Source organism: Perca fluviatilis, chromosome 3 (assembly GCF_010015445.1).
Source record: "Perca fluviatilis chromosome 3, GENO_Pfluv_1.0, whole genome shotgun sequence".
Lineage (NCBI taxonomy): Eukaryota > Metazoa > Chordata > Actinopteri > Perciformes > Percidae > Perca > Perca fluviatilis.
Genome location: NC_053114.1, coordinates 28833906 through 28851898, shown reverse-complemented (window position 1 = coordinate 28851898; position 17993 = coordinate 28833906). Strand labels below are relative to the sequence as shown.

The window sequence follows — 17993 nt, the reverse complement described above, 5'->3', positions numbered from 1 at the left end:
TTCACTGGTTTACTGCCGGTCCCTCGCCCTCAAGCCACAGAACCGATACAGACTCGGGGTCGTACACTGGAGTTCTCCAGTCACACAAAGCCCACTAGCTGTAGCCTACCAAATACTTTCCACCATTGTCAGAGAGGCCATCCAAAATCCAACTCAGACTACAGATTTGCTCTCTTCCTGACCTTGTTTTGTCTGCTCTGTCCTCTGTCCCACCCTTTGCAGCCTCACCCTTCTTCTGACTAATGGATTAAGGTAATTATGCCATGGCTGTGCCCACATTCTGTTGGTGGGGTGGCAATTGATATTCCAGCTTTGTTGTTCTCACTAAACTGTTGATTAAATTGCATTGCCCCAGAGCATTACCAGCCCTTCATGTTAACGGAGACGTAAAGCACAGGTAGTGTTTCTGTCTTCTTCATCTTAAAGTTAAAGCGGTGCTCAAACAAAAAAGAATAATTCATATTAAAAGTGTATGGCTCTATTATTTCACCTGTGTTGCATGTGTGTTTGTAGGGGCTATCAGCTTTCAGGTATTCACCAATGCAGACATGGATACAGTAATAGGCTCAGGTTAGGGGTGGCTACAAAGTGTTGGAATGTAAAGAGGCTGATTAGATGGCCTTATCAAGCCCTGACTGGAACTAAGCAACCCCCACAACCACACACACACACACACACACACACACACACACATACACATACACACACAGTCTAACAGACATACAGCAAACAATTCACTGACCTCTGCTCTTTCCACTCAGTCGCCTCTGTCTCTCACCAGAATGAGACGAGTTCAGACTGATACCCCCACTAATAGTCTAATCTTAATTATATTCTTCATGTTATTGCAGAGTTTAGGTTAAAGGATTGAATTTGTTTAAATTTCAACTTTTTTTAGAAGATTACTGCAAGCTTTTGGCAGATGTCTTGCATACAGTATCTCAACAAACTTAAGAAGTGTCCCTATAGACAAGAGTCAATGCAAGTTGTATGTTCATGTCTTTCACCCAGGACAGAGAGGACATTTATGGGACCATTCCCTGATGTTTACTTCTAACAAGGTTGATTTTAAACTTCAGTGATTCTGATTTCTTTTTTAAACTCATTGTCTGGTCTGTTGCTCAAAGACAATTCTCACCACTGTCTGAGTATTGGAAAATCAGATAACCCACTAAACCCTCACCCGTGACATCATCCTAAGCGCAGGAGCGTGTTATGGCTCCACGTTGGGTTTTGTTGTTTGCTCCCTGTTTATAAGCTAAACACTTCTGTTGAACCAATCCAAGTATTTGGAAGTCACCATCTTGCCATCATATGACAAACAAGTATGCATACATAGTGCTGGTTAACAATATGTGTGTGTTTATAGTTAAAAGGAAATATTAACTTTCCGCTTTCTTTCTTTCATGATGCACATTTCCACTGTCTTTCCCATTTTATATTACATCACATTTAGCAATGTAATGTAAAAAAAAATACATTATTCAGCAACTTACAATAGGTGCATTAAAACACAGGAGAACATATCTAAATTATATGTATTGCAGGTTTGTCACCGAAGCAAAGTCTGCAGACTCATGGAAAGTGTGTATAAAGAGTAAAAAGAAAAGTCAATCAGAGAGCCCTTAAACACTTGCCAATTTCACAGTGGGACAGCTCTGAGCCCTCATGGACTTATCAGGAGTGTGTGTCAAAGTTTGTAAGTGTGTAAACGGGGACATTACAACTTGGCCCTGATCACTTAAAAAAAAAAAAAAAAAAAGATGTGCAATCCTAACAGTATACTGTTTATGCCAATAAACTGACAAGAGGCTGGTAAAAAAGGGGTTTGAATCTGGGACCGGCAACACTGTTGGCTGACCCTAGACCACTCCAAGACAAAACCAGAAGTCATCTTGTATTATCAAAGCCACATCACACTGCAAAAAAATGTATATAAAGCGTTATGTAATCTTTATAACATTTTTGTTGTTGTTTCAACTTATTCAAAAGAAGCCTTAATAGCAATAAGATGTTCCAAGGAAACTCCTAAGGAAGTCCTTAAGATTTAGTATTTGCAAATCTAAATACAGTAAATGCCTCATAAATGTCTCTAAACACATTTTCAGTTAACGCCAGATGATAATATGTCATTAATCAGTCCAAAAGTTGACAAAGGGATTTTAAACACACTGGAAATGTATGTGTATAACGTTGTAAAAAGCTTGCATTAAATCTGACTTTTAATTCTGAACTTTGCAACAGTGAGGCCACCAAACCTGATCAACGCTAATGATGAGAATGTCATATTTGCTACAGTGCTCTAACAAACACACTCTTCTGTTTCACGTGGTTGCTTTACTTTCAGAAATCCTCTAGTTTTAAGAATAATTTAAAAGTATAATAAAATGGGATGGACCCTTTTAATGATATTGTAATTTTTTACATCTCAAACAACCTGTCTTCTTTTAACAGTGGCCCGATTCCTCTCCATGTAGATCTCAGCTCTGCATCATCAATAACTTCAGAGGCACAAAAGCCGCTAAATTAAGTCCGCCACTTTCTTCTGTCATGACTAATGAGCTCTCCATTCGTTTGTGTATTAGTCTCGCTCTGCTGTGGCCGTACCCCAGGGAACGGGCCACTGCTGTGCCTTCCCATGAACAGGTAAGCCCAAACAGATGACAAGGCAACAGAATGGGAATAGAAACAATAGGGTTCTATTTGAGTTTTGTTTGAGCCACACGCACAGTGTTATAATAACTTGCATCCATTTACCCCTTTACTGGAACATTTAGCAACTGGCAATGATACGTGTTTTTGGTTGGCTTTATTTTTGTTTCTTTCATAAACAGTCTGCTAACCTTTAGCAGTAGTAGCAGGAGAATATTTAATTCCGTATTTCACAATTGTAAATCTAAATTTTGTTAAGATACTTACAGTACATACAGCATCTGTCGTATGTTTGTGCACTTACTATAGCAGTTATGACATCACATATCCACATAAAAAAGAGAGACAGATTGAAAAAGAGAGTGTTTCCACTACATTTTAAAACAGAGGAAGCTAAAAAACAAAATGTCAGCTACAGTTTTGGACAACCATTGTGAAAGTGTTGAACTCCTTAAGCTTATGAAAATATCCGCCTGATTGGCAGTATCATCTTCCACAGCTTTTGGCAGCAGGGACGTGACTGATTTGGCCTATCATTAAATGTTGTGCTCCCAGGAATCTAAAAATAATATAGTCGCAACGATGAGATCATACACTTGGAGAGAGAGAGAGAGAGAGAGAGAGAGAGAGAGAGAGAGAGAGAGAGAGAGAGAGAGAGACCATGATTATAGGCTTTTGTCACAGGAAAGAAATGGTTATTTGTCAGCACCATGTCAAAAGAGGCCACAAAAGAAACACTGAGTGGCCAGCGAGACCAAGCCTTATAGCTTACATCACTCTTTACCTAAACAAATTGCATTATTATTGAATGAGTAAACTGCCATGTGTCATCAGTTGATCAGAAAATACAATAGGGAACTCAGACTTAAGAGTATAAATCCAAAAGTAATGTCATCCTTGTTGATGAATCCAGGCTAATGCATAACAATCAAGCTGAAAAAAATTAGCATTAGGTGGTTCTATATCAGGAACGTCATCATAATTCTCATTCACGAGCCAGTCTGCTGAAACTGTATGTGTCTGAATCACTTCACACCAGCAGTGAACCAAGTTGTCTGTTCTATAAATGTATGAAATAAGAATATATAAAAAGCATCACAAAGGTCTATATGTAACCTCCAGCTAAAATACAAAAAAATGATTCACATGGTTAAGCCCATCATGATCCCCTAACTATACAGGACACAGTGATATGGAAACTAGGAATACCCTGACTGCCTTATGTTACTGTTGTACATGAGTCAATTAAAAGTAGGAGACCTCTGAACTGAGATAACATGCAATGTACAAGAGAGGTTTATATGACTCCACCTAAAACGCCTTGGCCAGGGCATAGATAAAGTGATTTTTTTATGGCTGTGGGACATAATATCAGTTTGGATGGAACACTGGGTTCACTTGCATTCACTTCCAATGACATGACTTCTTACACAGGTTTGCCTTGCTTACATAACTCCTTTACAATTCACAAGTGTTTTCTGGATGAAATAAAGAACATAAATATAATGTGTATGTATGTATGTGTGTTTGTATGTGTTTTTCATCTTTTTATAGCATATTTTATGCTTTGTTTGACATTTGTGTGGACTATTTTTCGGATAGAAAGGGGAATCCAATGCCCTGGTATGTCCAAAAGGTGGCAGTGTTGAGTTTTATTATGGTGCGCAGAGGCTTGACAAATCACTTCAATTCACCTTTCATATTTTTGGTCAGTTGTCTCTGAAATGGCACTTGTGTTTTATATAGCCTAGTTATTTGTGCTATAAAATAACAACAATTGTAGAGGTTGTCATTGATACGTTTAAGTGATTTTTATAGGAGAGACAAACTGTAAAAATATAATATACTGCATTAAAAACATATAAATGAAGTAGCCTACATAAGCAAACAGTTAAATACTCTAACTATTGATTAATACGTCTACAGTTATGATACACTGTACATGTAAAAATCTATCTATCTATCCGTTTCTTTGTTTCTTTCTTTGTTTTTTTCTTATTTTCTTTCTTTCTTTCTTTGTGTTCTCGCCTCTCTATGCTTTACATTAGGACTCACATGTTAATGAGTTTACATCATGCAAACTTCACTTAATTTCACTGATTTAAACAATAGTAGTCAAAGAGTTAAAAGTCAGTGTCCCAGCTGACAGTCAGCTGATGGCCTTTGACAGTTGCGAAAAGTTTTGTTTCTGCTGCTAATATGTTAATTAGCTCTCGGAGTGTGCGACCCTATTGGCTCTTCGTCCGAGTCAATTTCCTATTTCCAGACTGACGTCAGGGCAGCTACAATGCTCTTAAACTCATCTGCTGTGTGATCCCTCTAAAAAATCGCCCCTCCAGTCAGCACCTTGTAACGTGCGAGGCTGCATTCACTCCCCTACTTTCGGCGTTTCTCCCTCTCCGCTTGCGCAATGTATTAATGAAGAACCCGTAAAGTGTTAAATGTTTGAAATACAAAACCGCCGAATTCCACATGCTGAAAAAGGACTCCGCTACTCGTGCGCGCGGCACTGGTGTGTCTGTGCAATAGACTCTGCAAAGAAAAACTACTCTCACACGCCTGCAAGTCCGCGGCTGCAAAAAGGACGCTGAAAACCTCATTTTTCAGTTTCAAGACAAACGCTTAAAAATCAAACTGGCTCACGTTCTTTCCAGCCAACCCAGTTTGACAGCTGCTCTTCACCCCACTTGGAGGACTGTCAGCAGCAAGAGGATGGCATCAGAGCTGGCAATGAGCAACTCCGACCTGCCCACCAGTCCCCTGGCCATGGAATATGTTAATGACTTCGATCTGATGAAGTTTGAAGTGAAAAAGGAGCCGGTGGAGCCCGATCGCAACATCAGCCAGTGCAGTCGCCTTATCGCCGGGGGATCCTTGTCTTCCACCCCGATGAGCACGCCGTGCAGCTCGGTGCCCCCTTCCCCAAGCTTCTCGGCGCCCAGTCCGGGCTCGGGGAGCGAGCAGAAGACACACATAGAGGATTTCTACTGGATGTCCGGTTATCAACAGCAGTTGAATCCAGAGGCGCTGGGCTTCAGCCCCGAAGACGCAGTCGAGGCGCTGATCAACAGCAGTCACCAGCTCCAGTCATTCGATGGCTATGCAAGGGGCCAGCAGTTTGCTGGCGCAGCCGGAGCAGGAGGCACCATGGCCGGGGAAGAGATGGGGTCCGCAGCGGCGGTGGTGTCGGCCGTTATCGCTGCGGCAGCCGCTCAGAACGGAGGGCAGCACCACCACCACCACCATCACCACCACAGCAACAGCCACCACCAAGCACCTGGCGTCCAGTCCAACGGCACTTCTGGGACAATTCACCCACACATGCGCTTGGATGACCGTTTTTCAGACGACCAGCTGGTCAGCATGTCAGTGCGGGAGCTCAACCGGCAGCTACGGGGGGTCAGCAAGGAAGAAGTGATCAGATTGAAACAGAAGAGGAGGACCCTAAAGAACAGAGGCTACGCGCAGTCCTGCCGGTTCAAGCGGGTCCAGCAGCGGCACGTCCTGGAGGGAGAGAAGACGCAACTCGTCCAGCAGGTCGATCACCTAAAGCAGGAGATCTCCAGGCTGGTCCGGGAGAGGGACGCGTACAAAGAAAAGTATGAGAAGCTCATCAGCAACGGCTTCAGAGAAAATGGATCCAGCAGTGACAACAACCCTTCATCCCCGGAGTTTTTCATGTGAGTCTCGACATTATCGTGAAAAAAAAAAAAAAAAAAGAATAGGGTTACTCACCCCCACTTAACAAAAGTTTTCATTATGAAACTTTTTTCATTTGGCGCAAATGCCTATAGACCAAGAACTAACTTGTCAACTTTTCTTCTTTTTTTAATTTTATACTTTTTTTTTTCTAAACGTCTGCGACTGTTTTTAGATTTGGAGGGCTTAGTCATCCGTGTTTTTTATTTTTGAGAGGCATATTAAGAACATCTACGTTTTGCTATCATACTCAGTCTATATTATGCATAGCCTGTTTGTCAAGATTTCTTTCGTCGTTGTTCATTAGATTTGCAGTGTTTGAGTAAAATATGATTTTTGAAAGTTGATCCAACTTAATGCTGCAGTAGGCTATACGAAGTGTGCATGCAAGCACTAAGTATACTCCTTTTGAAGTTCATCAACTTGTCCTTTTTCATCATTTTACTTTGAATTCAGTGTACAGATTCTTGTCAAAACTGCATCCATCGACAATATGTTTTTGGTCTTTTTTTTTTTTAAACCTTTTTTTTCTTTTCTTTTTTGCCAAACTTGGAGGATTGCGAGCCTGCCGTTTGACGCCACCTCATCTCATGCGTGTGCTTGCTTTTGTGTTGAGCAACAAAAGACAATATTCATTACAAACTATTCATTGTTTTTAAAGAGATGTCTTATTGAACTTCCCCTGCATGCTGGACATGTATGGTTTTTTTTTTTTTCTTTCTGTGCTTGAAGATCCTTCTTGTCGGATGACTCCAGCATGGCATTCATACTTCATTTATGGCCTCCTCACTTTTTTGGGACAGCAACAAAAAAGTGACAGGACTTCCCACCCCTCTTATCGAAGTGCATTTCAGCTGTGTTGAAGTGCACCACCACCGGCTGTCATTAGGCTGCAGTGAATGCGCTATGCATTCCTGATGGAAGTTGATCGGCGGAGGGGAAAAAAGAAAAGACTTCACTATTAAGGAAATCACCGATCCCTTTCTTGGAAGTTTAGTCTGTTGCTTAAAGCCTATATTGTTATTTAAAGATATTCCACTCTGCATTTGACAACCTTTAAATACATTTTAAAGCGTAATTTAAGTACAAAGTTTTATAAGTTGCAAAAGATAGCGTGCTACAGGTTGAAGCATATTATTCGATAATTAAAAAGGTTATTGCTGCACAACAGTATTTTTTAACAGTGGTTTAAAAAAAATTGGCTCGGTTCCAATTTATAGGCTACAATGAGCAGTATTGTGCAGTGCATAAACAGCGCTTTTGCAGCATGTGCGTCAAACAGAAGTGTGAGAGCTCCGCCACACATTTCCCTATTGTATTTCAAAAAGTATTGTTGGAGAAGTGAAAATAAATTGCAATGCTTTTGTGTCTTCAACAAATTGACGTATTTTGGACTGAAATGCACTAAATATTCTCGGAAATTCAGGAAAAAGTTCGGATTCTCTACATCTCAAGAAGATACGTTTGACATTCTGTTATGACTCAATCGTAACATTTTAATATTTTATTATCAGTTCAGGAGAGACTGTTGTTTTGTCTTAAACGAACTCAATATTTGCAAAGCAATAACAATTATTATAATCAATAATGTCTGGACATTGTTTAGATTGTCAGGGATTGACACCCTGCATGTACAAAATGAGGGAGTACCATTCGCCAATAAATCTTGAAAATATGTTAATTAATCTTTCATCTTATATAGTATATATATATATATTTTGCTGTGCAAAATTATTTCACTCACTAACCATATGTGATGTTCATATGTGCTCGTTTTTTCATTTCATACAATTAAATGATATGCAATAAAGGTATGTAATTGTCTTCAATAAGTTTCTCACTTTTCTTTTGACTTGTCCTGAGAACGGTTTTGTGATTGAAACATAGTGAAACTAGAATCACAACGTGATTGAGATTACTGCACTATTAACACTGTTTATTTGCTCATTTGTTAGCTGTCGCCCTTTTGAATGTGTTTTCCTAATTTAAACAGGCCACCCTAAACAAATTAGAAACATCATTTTTAGTTATTTATACATTTAGACTACCCAAATTGTCTGATAGGCCTACAGGTTTCATATTTTTTTTACACTATAATGATCCCAAAATGTAGACTTAGACTGAACTCCTATTTGTTGTCATTTTTTGTTTTCCACTCCATTTCCATTCTAAATCATATATACAATCACATTATGTAGAATGAAATAGCCTTATTTAAATTATTTTGGTTAATGAATTACACCCTCATTTGTGATTATGGAAGCCCAGTATGGTTTGTATAATATAATTACATCATGTTCATTTTATTGTAGAATGTGACCTGTGATAAGTGATGTATGTGAGTCTCTCTGTCTCTGTGATTGTGTGTGTATGGGTGTGCATTCATGTCTGTGAACTTAAATAGGTGTGAATGTGTGTTTTCCCTGAAGGACAGTATATGGGGATGGCATATCTCTGTGAATCTCTCGTGGCTCTGCATGTTCTGTATATTTGATCCGTCCATTTGCCCTTTTTCACATTGCTTGCTTCCTGATCTGTGTATGTGTGTTGTGTCTGTGTTTTTTGGACACTGTGTGCTTACTGTCATTAGCCTGTCACTGTTTGGCTTTCCCAATTTCACCCCGCTTTATCCTGTTTGTCAGTGGGCATGGAGCAGACATGCTCTCGGAGAGGGGGGTGCAGTGAGGGCATGTCAGGCATGTGTGGGGGTGCTGGAGAAGGTGCCAATGTAAGTCAGCCGCTGCGGTGGGCAGAAAGAGGCTCAGCGCTGCTGTACCCAATCGTGCATTACAGTTGGTGTTTGGACACTGGTGCACTAACTGAAAAGGCCACTTTTCTGAAACACAAGAGGAAAAGTTCTTTTGTAAGTTCTGGGACAAAGAATAGCCTTGTGGGCATCTTGTTTCACTGTTCCAGAACAATTTGTTTGTTGAAATAAGAAGACCCACGTGCCAAAATCCACTTTGAAGAAACACTAAGGTTTCTGCGGACAGATTTAGTCTGGATTTGTCAGCTTTTTGCAACTTAGCCACAGTTTGTGTGTGCACGGCTGTGAGCAAATGATATACACAAAGGGCACCTTTCATGAAAATGAACCACATTATCAGTGTGTTATCAAAGCACTGAGTGATCAACTGTTATTCTATACTATGAACAGTAGTTAAAAACAGTTATAAATTTCATATATGTTAAATTTACCCCCAAAAAAGCCATCTGCCAGGAATGATGTGCTGCACAGCTTGTCAAAAAAAATAAAAAATAATAATAATGCCAGTTTTAACCCAACACTTGTATCCCACTCTGTTTTGTGTGATTTCCTCTGAGGTGCGTGCTGCTGCTGTGGTGGCTGATTTGCCCAGAGTGAGGGGAGAGACTGAGACAATAGTCGGGCTTGGGCTGAATTAAATGATTTTGCTGATGATTAATAGTGGTGTGGGCCACTGGCTCCTGCGATGTAGAGATGATAAATCGTGAGTGCAGCTCCATGCAGCTGTGCCAGTGTTGGGTCTTAGCATGCACACACCATGCAATTTACAGCCAAGCCGTTCTCCTTCTTCCTCAATTTATATAATTACATCTATTTGATCTAAGCAGTAGCGCTGCTATATTTTAATATTTCCTATTAACCACAAGAATGTATTGAATGACTACAGGGAGGATAATTGTTTGCCTTTTTCCCCTTTAAAGAAAATGTCTTTACTTGACATTTCAAAAAGAGAATGTTTTTTTCTTTATTTAGGAGTTAGGCTTTGCTTCTCTTAAGGCTGTGCATTTTTTGTGGTGTTTTTTTATGTGTTTAGAGTGGCATGTAAAAAATGAAAATTTGGTTTCTGTTTAAGGCTGCCCTGTTTGACTCTTTAGCTTGTTTATTTTGATTGTTTCCTTATTGGGATAGAGCAGTTAGACATCTAATGTCCATGAACTAGAACTGAAAGCACACTCACCACACAGAGACTAGAAATGAAAACACACTCACAAGCCTACACGCACCAGACAAACAATAAATGGCCCTGCATAGATTTGCCCTCTTTTGTTTCACGGCATGATGTTCCTTGTGTTTCTCTGTATTCTAGTACTTATATGATTCAAATACTTCAGTCTCCCAGCTAAATGACATCTGCATGAAGACAGATCTGATTTGCAAAATATGTTTCCCGTTATATCTGTGGCACCAGTGCGCAGTGGTTATGCAAGTGATAAATCTATCGATTTTCCAGTGATGCACTCATATGGAACATTGGCTCTATGCGGGCTGATAGCATAAGATGCAGCACGACGTTCTCTCAAGTAGCATTACGCCAGTTGACAGACCCGAAAATAAGAGCTAGTTGGGGGTCTGAATTCTCCCAGGCTTAAGATGGTGCCACAGGAAGGGCTGGAGAGGATCTGTTGTGTTGCTGTTTGTGTGATTCTGCATCTCTTAACTTACGCCGGCCGGTGTGCTAGGTCGATTAATGCCTGTGTGCATAATATGTGTGCTTGTATGTGTACATGTACGTGTAGGCCTATGTGTCTGTGAATGCGTGTGTGTGTGTGTGTGTCTCATGTCGTCTTTTTGAGAAGAGGATGAGCAGAGGTCAAAAGTTACAGTGCACAAGGCTGCTCTCAAAGTCATTAGAGTAATCCCTGCCCTGGGGAGCTCAAGCTCATTTCCTCTGCCCAGAACCCACTGAATAAGATGTACATGCACATCCGACATGGTACAGTACACAGTCAATTCAAGACTAGTCACTGCCATTTTTTTTTTTCAACCCATTTCCTGTATGTCACCACTGCCTAAGAGGGTTACTATTGCAGCATACTTTGTTTTATTTACACAAGTATGTTTTTGAGGATTGGAACAAAGTCAAATTACTTTAACACAAAAAAACTTTTAGTAGAAGTGTTCCTTGTCATTAGGTAATGTGTTAAAATGACTCAGCTCCCACTTGATGACTCATATACAGTAGGTTTAAATACACAAAACGTGTTTATGTCCTTACATGTATGCAGCACAAGTGTTTCCTAAAAATATGTAGAACAGGGCACCAGCCGAAGCCTGGTAGGTGTAGTTTCGTGCTGCCAAACATTTTTCTTTTTTCATCCCAGCTGAACAGAAAAAGCCACTGAGTCACTGTCAAGTGGAAATAGGGATGATAAAAGTAAAACAGCCTTTGTAGTGGGTTTAACTAATTACTGGAGTTTAATGGGAATTGTTTGGTAGTGTTCGTGGCAGCCACGATGATCACTAACAGCAGTTCATTATATTCTTACACCCACATCATTCAAGGATTCCATTTTGGGTGTTGCAAAGACACAACAAAACAAGCAGTGGTGCTGAAGCAAAACTCATTCTATCTTCTAAATCCAGTGAGTCAGACTGGGTGTGCTACATTGGGATTTTCAGTGTCAGTCTCAAGTTTACAGTTTAATTATGGTAAAAAGAACATATCAAATCTGAGAAATACCATCGATTCCAATTGTGCTTTTTAAAGAAAATATGTATTATTCCTTATCCAAAATAATTGAATTTTTGTAATATTTTGTTTTTAGTTAGCTTGTTTTTTACTTAAAAAAGATGTGTGGAAAGTGTAAAAACGAATATCACAATGTCATTTTAAAGATCTGAAAAGATTTAAGTTATTGTTCAGTTTGTAACCGTAAGGTCAGTGTGCATTTTTGATAAGAAGTTAACTTTTGCTTGATGTTATCCCCATTCTTTCTGTCTTATTTCAGTTTTATCCTTTTAGTGTTTGCTCGGGTTGAACCTTTCCTCACATACATACACTGGGGCGACCTCTAGCCCACCCGGTGGAGCGTGCGCCCCATGCGGTGTAGAGTCCTTGGCAGTAGCCCGGGTTCGAATTCGACCTGCGGTCATCCTCTCTCTCTTTCTCTCCCCCTTTCCTGTCATTCTTTGCTGCTCTAAAAAAGGCAATACAAAAACATACATGTACTGCTCATATTCTTAAGGCCATGCTGCCTCTTTAAAAAAATAAATAATTAAATACATATTCAAATAATCATATAATTGAATTTTAGTGTATGTATTTCATAAAGTTAAGATATTTTAATTTTTTTTGAGAAATTACAAAACTGAAAAACAGCAATGCAGATAGAGGATATAGCGGTTGTGCAGGTAGATTACAGTAACAGTAGTCAGGTGTCTCAGCACAACCAGGTGGCAGCCACATCTGCAAATGTGACCAGATTCATCGCAGATACAGAGACAACCAAAATTTCTCTCACTTTACAGATGATATGAGAGGTATAGTACAGAAACACTCACTTCTTTAGAATTAAACACACATCAGGGATCAATTAAGCTGCTTAGTTGATCAGAGTAAGCTTTGCTCTTTCTATACATGTCTTTCTTTCTTTGTGGCAGAAAGTCTCAGTGTGCATCAAATAGACATTAAGCGGATATGCGCGGTGTCATTAGAGAGTTGTCCTTGAAAGACTGGCTGCAGGTTATGTTGGTAATGAGGTGGTCGGGACTTGCTGGGGTAATTTTATATGTCTGTAAATGGACCCAAACCAAGAGGCTGGGACTTAAATAAATGCAACACCATCTCTCAGCAGTCCCATTGCACAAAAGGTGACAAAAAATGTAAGGGATTTAGTCTTTCCAAGTAGCATACATTTTTTCAAATGTCTACAAATAAAACTGAGATATATAATAATAATAATAATAATAATAACTTTTATTTATATAGCACCTTTCCTGAAACTCAAGGACACTAGGCAGGTTGTAGGCTGTGGTAAACAGGTGGTGTTTCAGGAGTTTTTTTAAAATTTCCAGGGATGTAGGATTTCGAATATCTGCAGGGAGGGTGTTCCAGAGGGATGGGGCTGCAACACTAAAGACTCTGTCTCCAGAGGTACAGAGTCTGGTGTGGGGAATGAGGAGCAGGCCATGCAGCGTGATGACCAAAATCACAGTTTCAATCCATAAATGTTTTATTGGCATTTTAAGTTATTATTATTTCTAAAGTGTGATTTTACTGCAACAGAGCAATGCACATGAGAAACACCTCAAATGAGGGTTTAGTCTTTTACAGAGAAGAAGAAGAATGATCAATATTAAGCCATTTGTTTTTACATGGAGAGTATTCTTCAATCAGCTATTTGTTCATGCGGACGACTTTCTGTCTTTTTTCAAACATAAGTTGTTGCCTTTTCACAGTGTTTTAGAAAAATCTGTCACTCTAATGAAAGTTTACACTTTGTGATTTAGATGCAATGACTTGTTTTTCTGCTGCAGTACTAATATCATCATGCTGCATTACTGCTGTTTTCCTGCAGGTTCTATAAACTATGTAGCACTGAGTTATGTGGCATTTATTTGAAAATCCAATGATTTAAAATTTCCTCTACTGCAGTGCATGGGCAAAGTATTTCCACAACTGTCATTTTCCACAGCATTTTAAAAGGGACCCTACTTGGCATCAGGCCCCTAAGAGCTAAGAGCTAAGCTAGTGTTTTTACTTGTGTAGAAACATTTATAGGAAATATGAATAACTGTATTCGGACCTGCCTGGAGCAACATGCTTACTTGTGTGTGTTCTGAGGAGGGTGCTTGTGAAAGTGTCCGTCACGAGGTAGTAGGGGAGTCAGACATTAACACCCTCCAGTGTTTATTTGTCTGCATGATAAACTCCCTCCCTTTTAGAACAATTAATTATGTAATTTAATGAGATGAACAGGAGTAACAGCCTTGGCATAGAACTCTTTTGCTTTTTCTGTGTGACGGCACACTTTATGCTTAGATATTTTAGCTTTCTCTCTCGTGGTTACAGTGTTTTGATGCATGGGTTCTGCCTGTAGAATCTATTTGCATGCAAATTTTTACATTTCCCTCCGCATCAAACGCTTACTATGATACATGTACTGTGTTTCACCAGACAGACAAGGTGAGAGTGAATCTCGCTCGGAATGGATCTACTTGTTTTTCTGTGATTGTTTGTGCGTTTCAGTATGTCTGTGTCTGACAGGGTAGCAGAGAGTGACACACACAGTAGAAGAAACAGAGGAAGCACAGAAGAAGACAGCATGTGTATTTGCCTTGATATTCATTTCTCTATTCTCATAGGTTTTGTCCAATCTTATCTGCTCCTTTAGGTCATCCAGAAAATTCCTCCATCTGTGATTTCAAGCCCCAATCGTCCGTGCCCTTGGCTCTCTGAGGTAAAACACTTTTCACTTGATCTCTCTCAGCTTTTTTGTTTTTTCTTTCCCCTTTAATTTCAACTTCATAATAGTGAGTGACGTCAGATTTGTAAAACAAGCTTTAAAAAAAATGATCACAGCTGTACAAATAATAATATACAGAATTATTACTGGTCACGTTGTTTCCTATTATACACCTACACAATGAAATCCATATTAATTATTCATTAATATTAGACTCTCATATTAAATAGAGAGAGGACACAGTCACCACATACAGTATAATATTGAGTGTTTTATAGCATATTACAAATGTCTGTAAGGCATAATAGATACATAATGTACTATAGTTTGTCAATTCCTATTCATACGCTAAAGAGCACACACCTTCTTTATGTTGCCAATACAGTATCTCTCTCCATCCCATCTCTCTCTATCACCACAGTTTCTTAACTTTGCAGAGTACTATATGCATTTTCCCAACTTATTTAAATCCAAGACACACACACACACACACACACACACACACACACACAGAAGAGATATGACAATATCAGTCATCCTGGATCAACAGCAAAACCAGCACATTATAGCCACTCATTTAAATGTAAATCGTATGTTGAGATTTTGGGTGAAAAAGGCAGAGAGAAAAAGCAGAGTGTCGGACAGCAGGAGAGAGGCAGAGTAAAGAATAAGCTTCTAGTCCTGAAATCAATTTACAGAGACAGAGAGGAAACTGGGTAAATGTATATTGCAAACCTAATTGTTCCTGTAATGGCTTCACTGATTGTTCCATAGCAAACGCTGTGATGTGCTTGGTCATGACACATGAGGATGAGAGAAGGTTTAAGCTTGTATTCATGACTTTGTACCTTGGTGAAGTAGAATGTATGTATGTGTGTTACTGTACATGTACTTGTATGCAGTGTTATTTACTTGATTGTGTCTAAGTGGGGTGTGGGATCAGAAGCTGGCCTTTCTCCAGCTTCACTTAACTTCAGGAGGGGAAGCAGGACAAAAGCCATCAGGGAAGACAAGGACAAATCATCTTTAGATGAAGTGTTTTAAGTGCTCTGATTCTCCTCCCACGTCATCACTGTGAATTAGGTGCCCTCTGCTCACTGCTAAGGGGTGTAGAATATAAACAATGCCAAGGGAACGGATGTTAAACGAATGAAAGTGGAAAACCATGAGGGTGTCTATCTTAGTCAGCCTCGTAAATCTCAGTTCCCTTGCCACGCCGCTGCGCTATACTGATGTAGCGCTCTGACAACCTGCCAGCCGAGCTTAGAGGGGCTGTGTGCGGTGTGGTCTGGTCGATCCTGCTCTTAGCAGTTTCAACCAAGGCAGACGTTGCAGGCAGAGCCATGTCTTTGTTTTATGCAAATCCATGCATATGAGGAGGTGGGGGAGGGCGATGAGCAGTCTGGCCACGTAGCTCCAGGAGGACAGGCTGAGTGATGGAGATGGAGAGCCAGGTCTCTGTGTCCTTGCCTGGGGAAAGAGTGTCCTGACTCCAGCCTGGACTGCCTATAGACACCACCAGGACACTGTGTCACTGCGCCTCTAGCCCACCAATGCAAGGGAAAAAGAATTTTCCAGGCAGAAATGTATTTACACTGTGAGATGTTGGGATGGCAAGGAGATAAAGAGAGGTTAACGTTGGTATGAGGCTGCCAGTGTGTCTCACCTGCAACTGGTGTGTGTGTGTGTGTGTGTGTGTGTGTGTGTGTGTGTGTGTGTGTGTGTGTGTGTGTGTGTGTGTGTGTGTGTGTGTGTGTGTGTGTGTGTGTGTGTGTGTTATGAAGGCAGGCACACCTCAGGGGTTCGCCATGCAAAGAGATACTGGAGTTCAGAGCCCAGCAGAGGGTTGAAGGACCCAGAATATGCTGACAAAGATAAAACACCAGGTGTGTGTATATGCACAGTAAGTGTGTGAAATAGGCTGTGAGAAAGAGAGCTGTGTGCAAATATAGATTGGAGGAAGCAGGCTTGTGTGTGATTGTGTCTGTATGTGTGTGTGTGTGCATGTGCGTGTGATCACATAAGCATGCTGTAACAGGTAGGCAATGCCACCAACCGTGTGGCCAGTGTATGGCAGGATGGTTTAGGTGAAACTTGCTGAAACAGTGTCACCTAAACAAACCACATCTAGTCACAATCCATTTCTCATGCATTTTGCTTCCCTATATCAGTGTAGTTCATCAGTGCAGTAAATTACATCCTGTAAATGTTTTCTAAATGGTTTAGTTCCCCCATCTTCTCTCACTCAGCCGTTCTCAGAGCTGCGTGCTAACGGTAACGCTTGGTCGGAGGCTCTTCTATCACAGAGAGCTCTATTTCTGGGTGCCAGGATGTTGGTCTCAGTCGTCGAGGGCAGATGAAATCGATCCAGATTGACCTGTCATGTGGAGGAGAAAATGAATGAGATAGAGGAGGGGTGCAGAGGCCATAGAGAGAAGGGGAGCAGTGCAGAAGTACGAAAACAACCTCCTGCTCCATATGGGTCAAAAGTCGAGGAATGATTTATTCAAGACTGGGTGTTCTCCCTCCTTCCCCCCTCCTCCTCTCTGGTCCACCTGCCTCTCGGAAAGGAGTGAGAAACTGGAGACTGCTCAGGGGAAGCTGACTATATTCAGCCTTAGTGACCAAAGACACTGTGGTCTAACTTTAAAGTTAAAAATACAGATATCCATGTACAGTGAGATTGGCACAGTTTACGTCACTACATGGCACCAAGCACAAGTTTCTCAGCTTGAACCGACTCAAAGAAAGACTGCAAAGTAGATTGTAGCTGCAGACTGTAGGTAGCCACATTCATTGGAGTTACCACCGAAATGATTAAGCATACACATAAAACTTAAACAATAAACTAACATTCTACTTCTGATTGTGAGAATGATTTTCTAGCAAAGAAAGGAAGACAGGGGAAGATTTATGGCTACATTTGTATGTGAAGTAGTACTAGATTTAGCCCAGTGTGTTTGGGCAGAGCTCCACTTTGCTAATTATTTTCCTGTGGCAGGAGTTCTCAGCATGGCGCTCCTCTCTCGCTCTGAAAAGAGAGGCTCAGCAGTAAGTGCTTAGTCAGCCCTGCTCTGGGTGTGAGATACTGTTGGGTCTCTGGTGGACTGTTGGGAGGGGTGGGGCGGAGCAGCATGGGACCGAGCCATCGCAAGGGCGAAGGCTTTGAGGAGAGGGCAGGCCCATCATCACCCATCAATTAAAGAAAGGGGAGTAAAATACTACTGTTGGAGACAGCAGTGAACAAGAGCTCTGTATTGTATCTGCCTCAATCCTCATCATCATGTGGAAATATCGCTGTTAGAGCTGGTAGTTTGCTGATTGTTTGTGGAGATGGATGCCACTTGCAGAGTCCTAAAAAAAAAACAAAGTCCACAAAGTCATTGTGGACATAGCTGTTATACAAGTCTCTAAAGCTGCAGGATCCACTCATTAGCCATTAGCAAAGGCATGGACTTTAAACATATAAA

General features: G+C 40.6%; 1 protein-coding gene across 6 annotated transcripts in view; it reads left to right on the top strand.

Annotated features, from left to right (window-relative positions):
• Positions 1–4933: 4933 nt before the first annotated feature.
• mafa (v-maf avian musculoaponeurotic fibrosarcoma oncogene homolog a (paralog a)) overlaps positions 4934–17993 on the top strand; it is a 76965-nt gene continuing 63905 nt past the window's right edge. For 4 of the 6 annotated variants that reach the window (XR_005638771.1, XM_039795058.1, XM_039795059.1 and 1 more), the window contains exons 1-2: positions 4934–6332; positions 14452–14517. Coding sequence is in view for 3 of the 6 variants with exons in the window: in XM_039795058.1 (XP_039650992.1) it covers positions 5365–6332; positions 14452–14479 (996 nt within the window). In the remaining 3 variants the exon portion in view is untranslated. Of the gene's footprint in view, positions 6333–14451; positions 14518–16307; positions 16410–17993 lie in introns of all 6 variants that reach the window. The other 2 variants (XR_005638770.1, XR_005638769.1) reach the window with 2 other exon arrangements.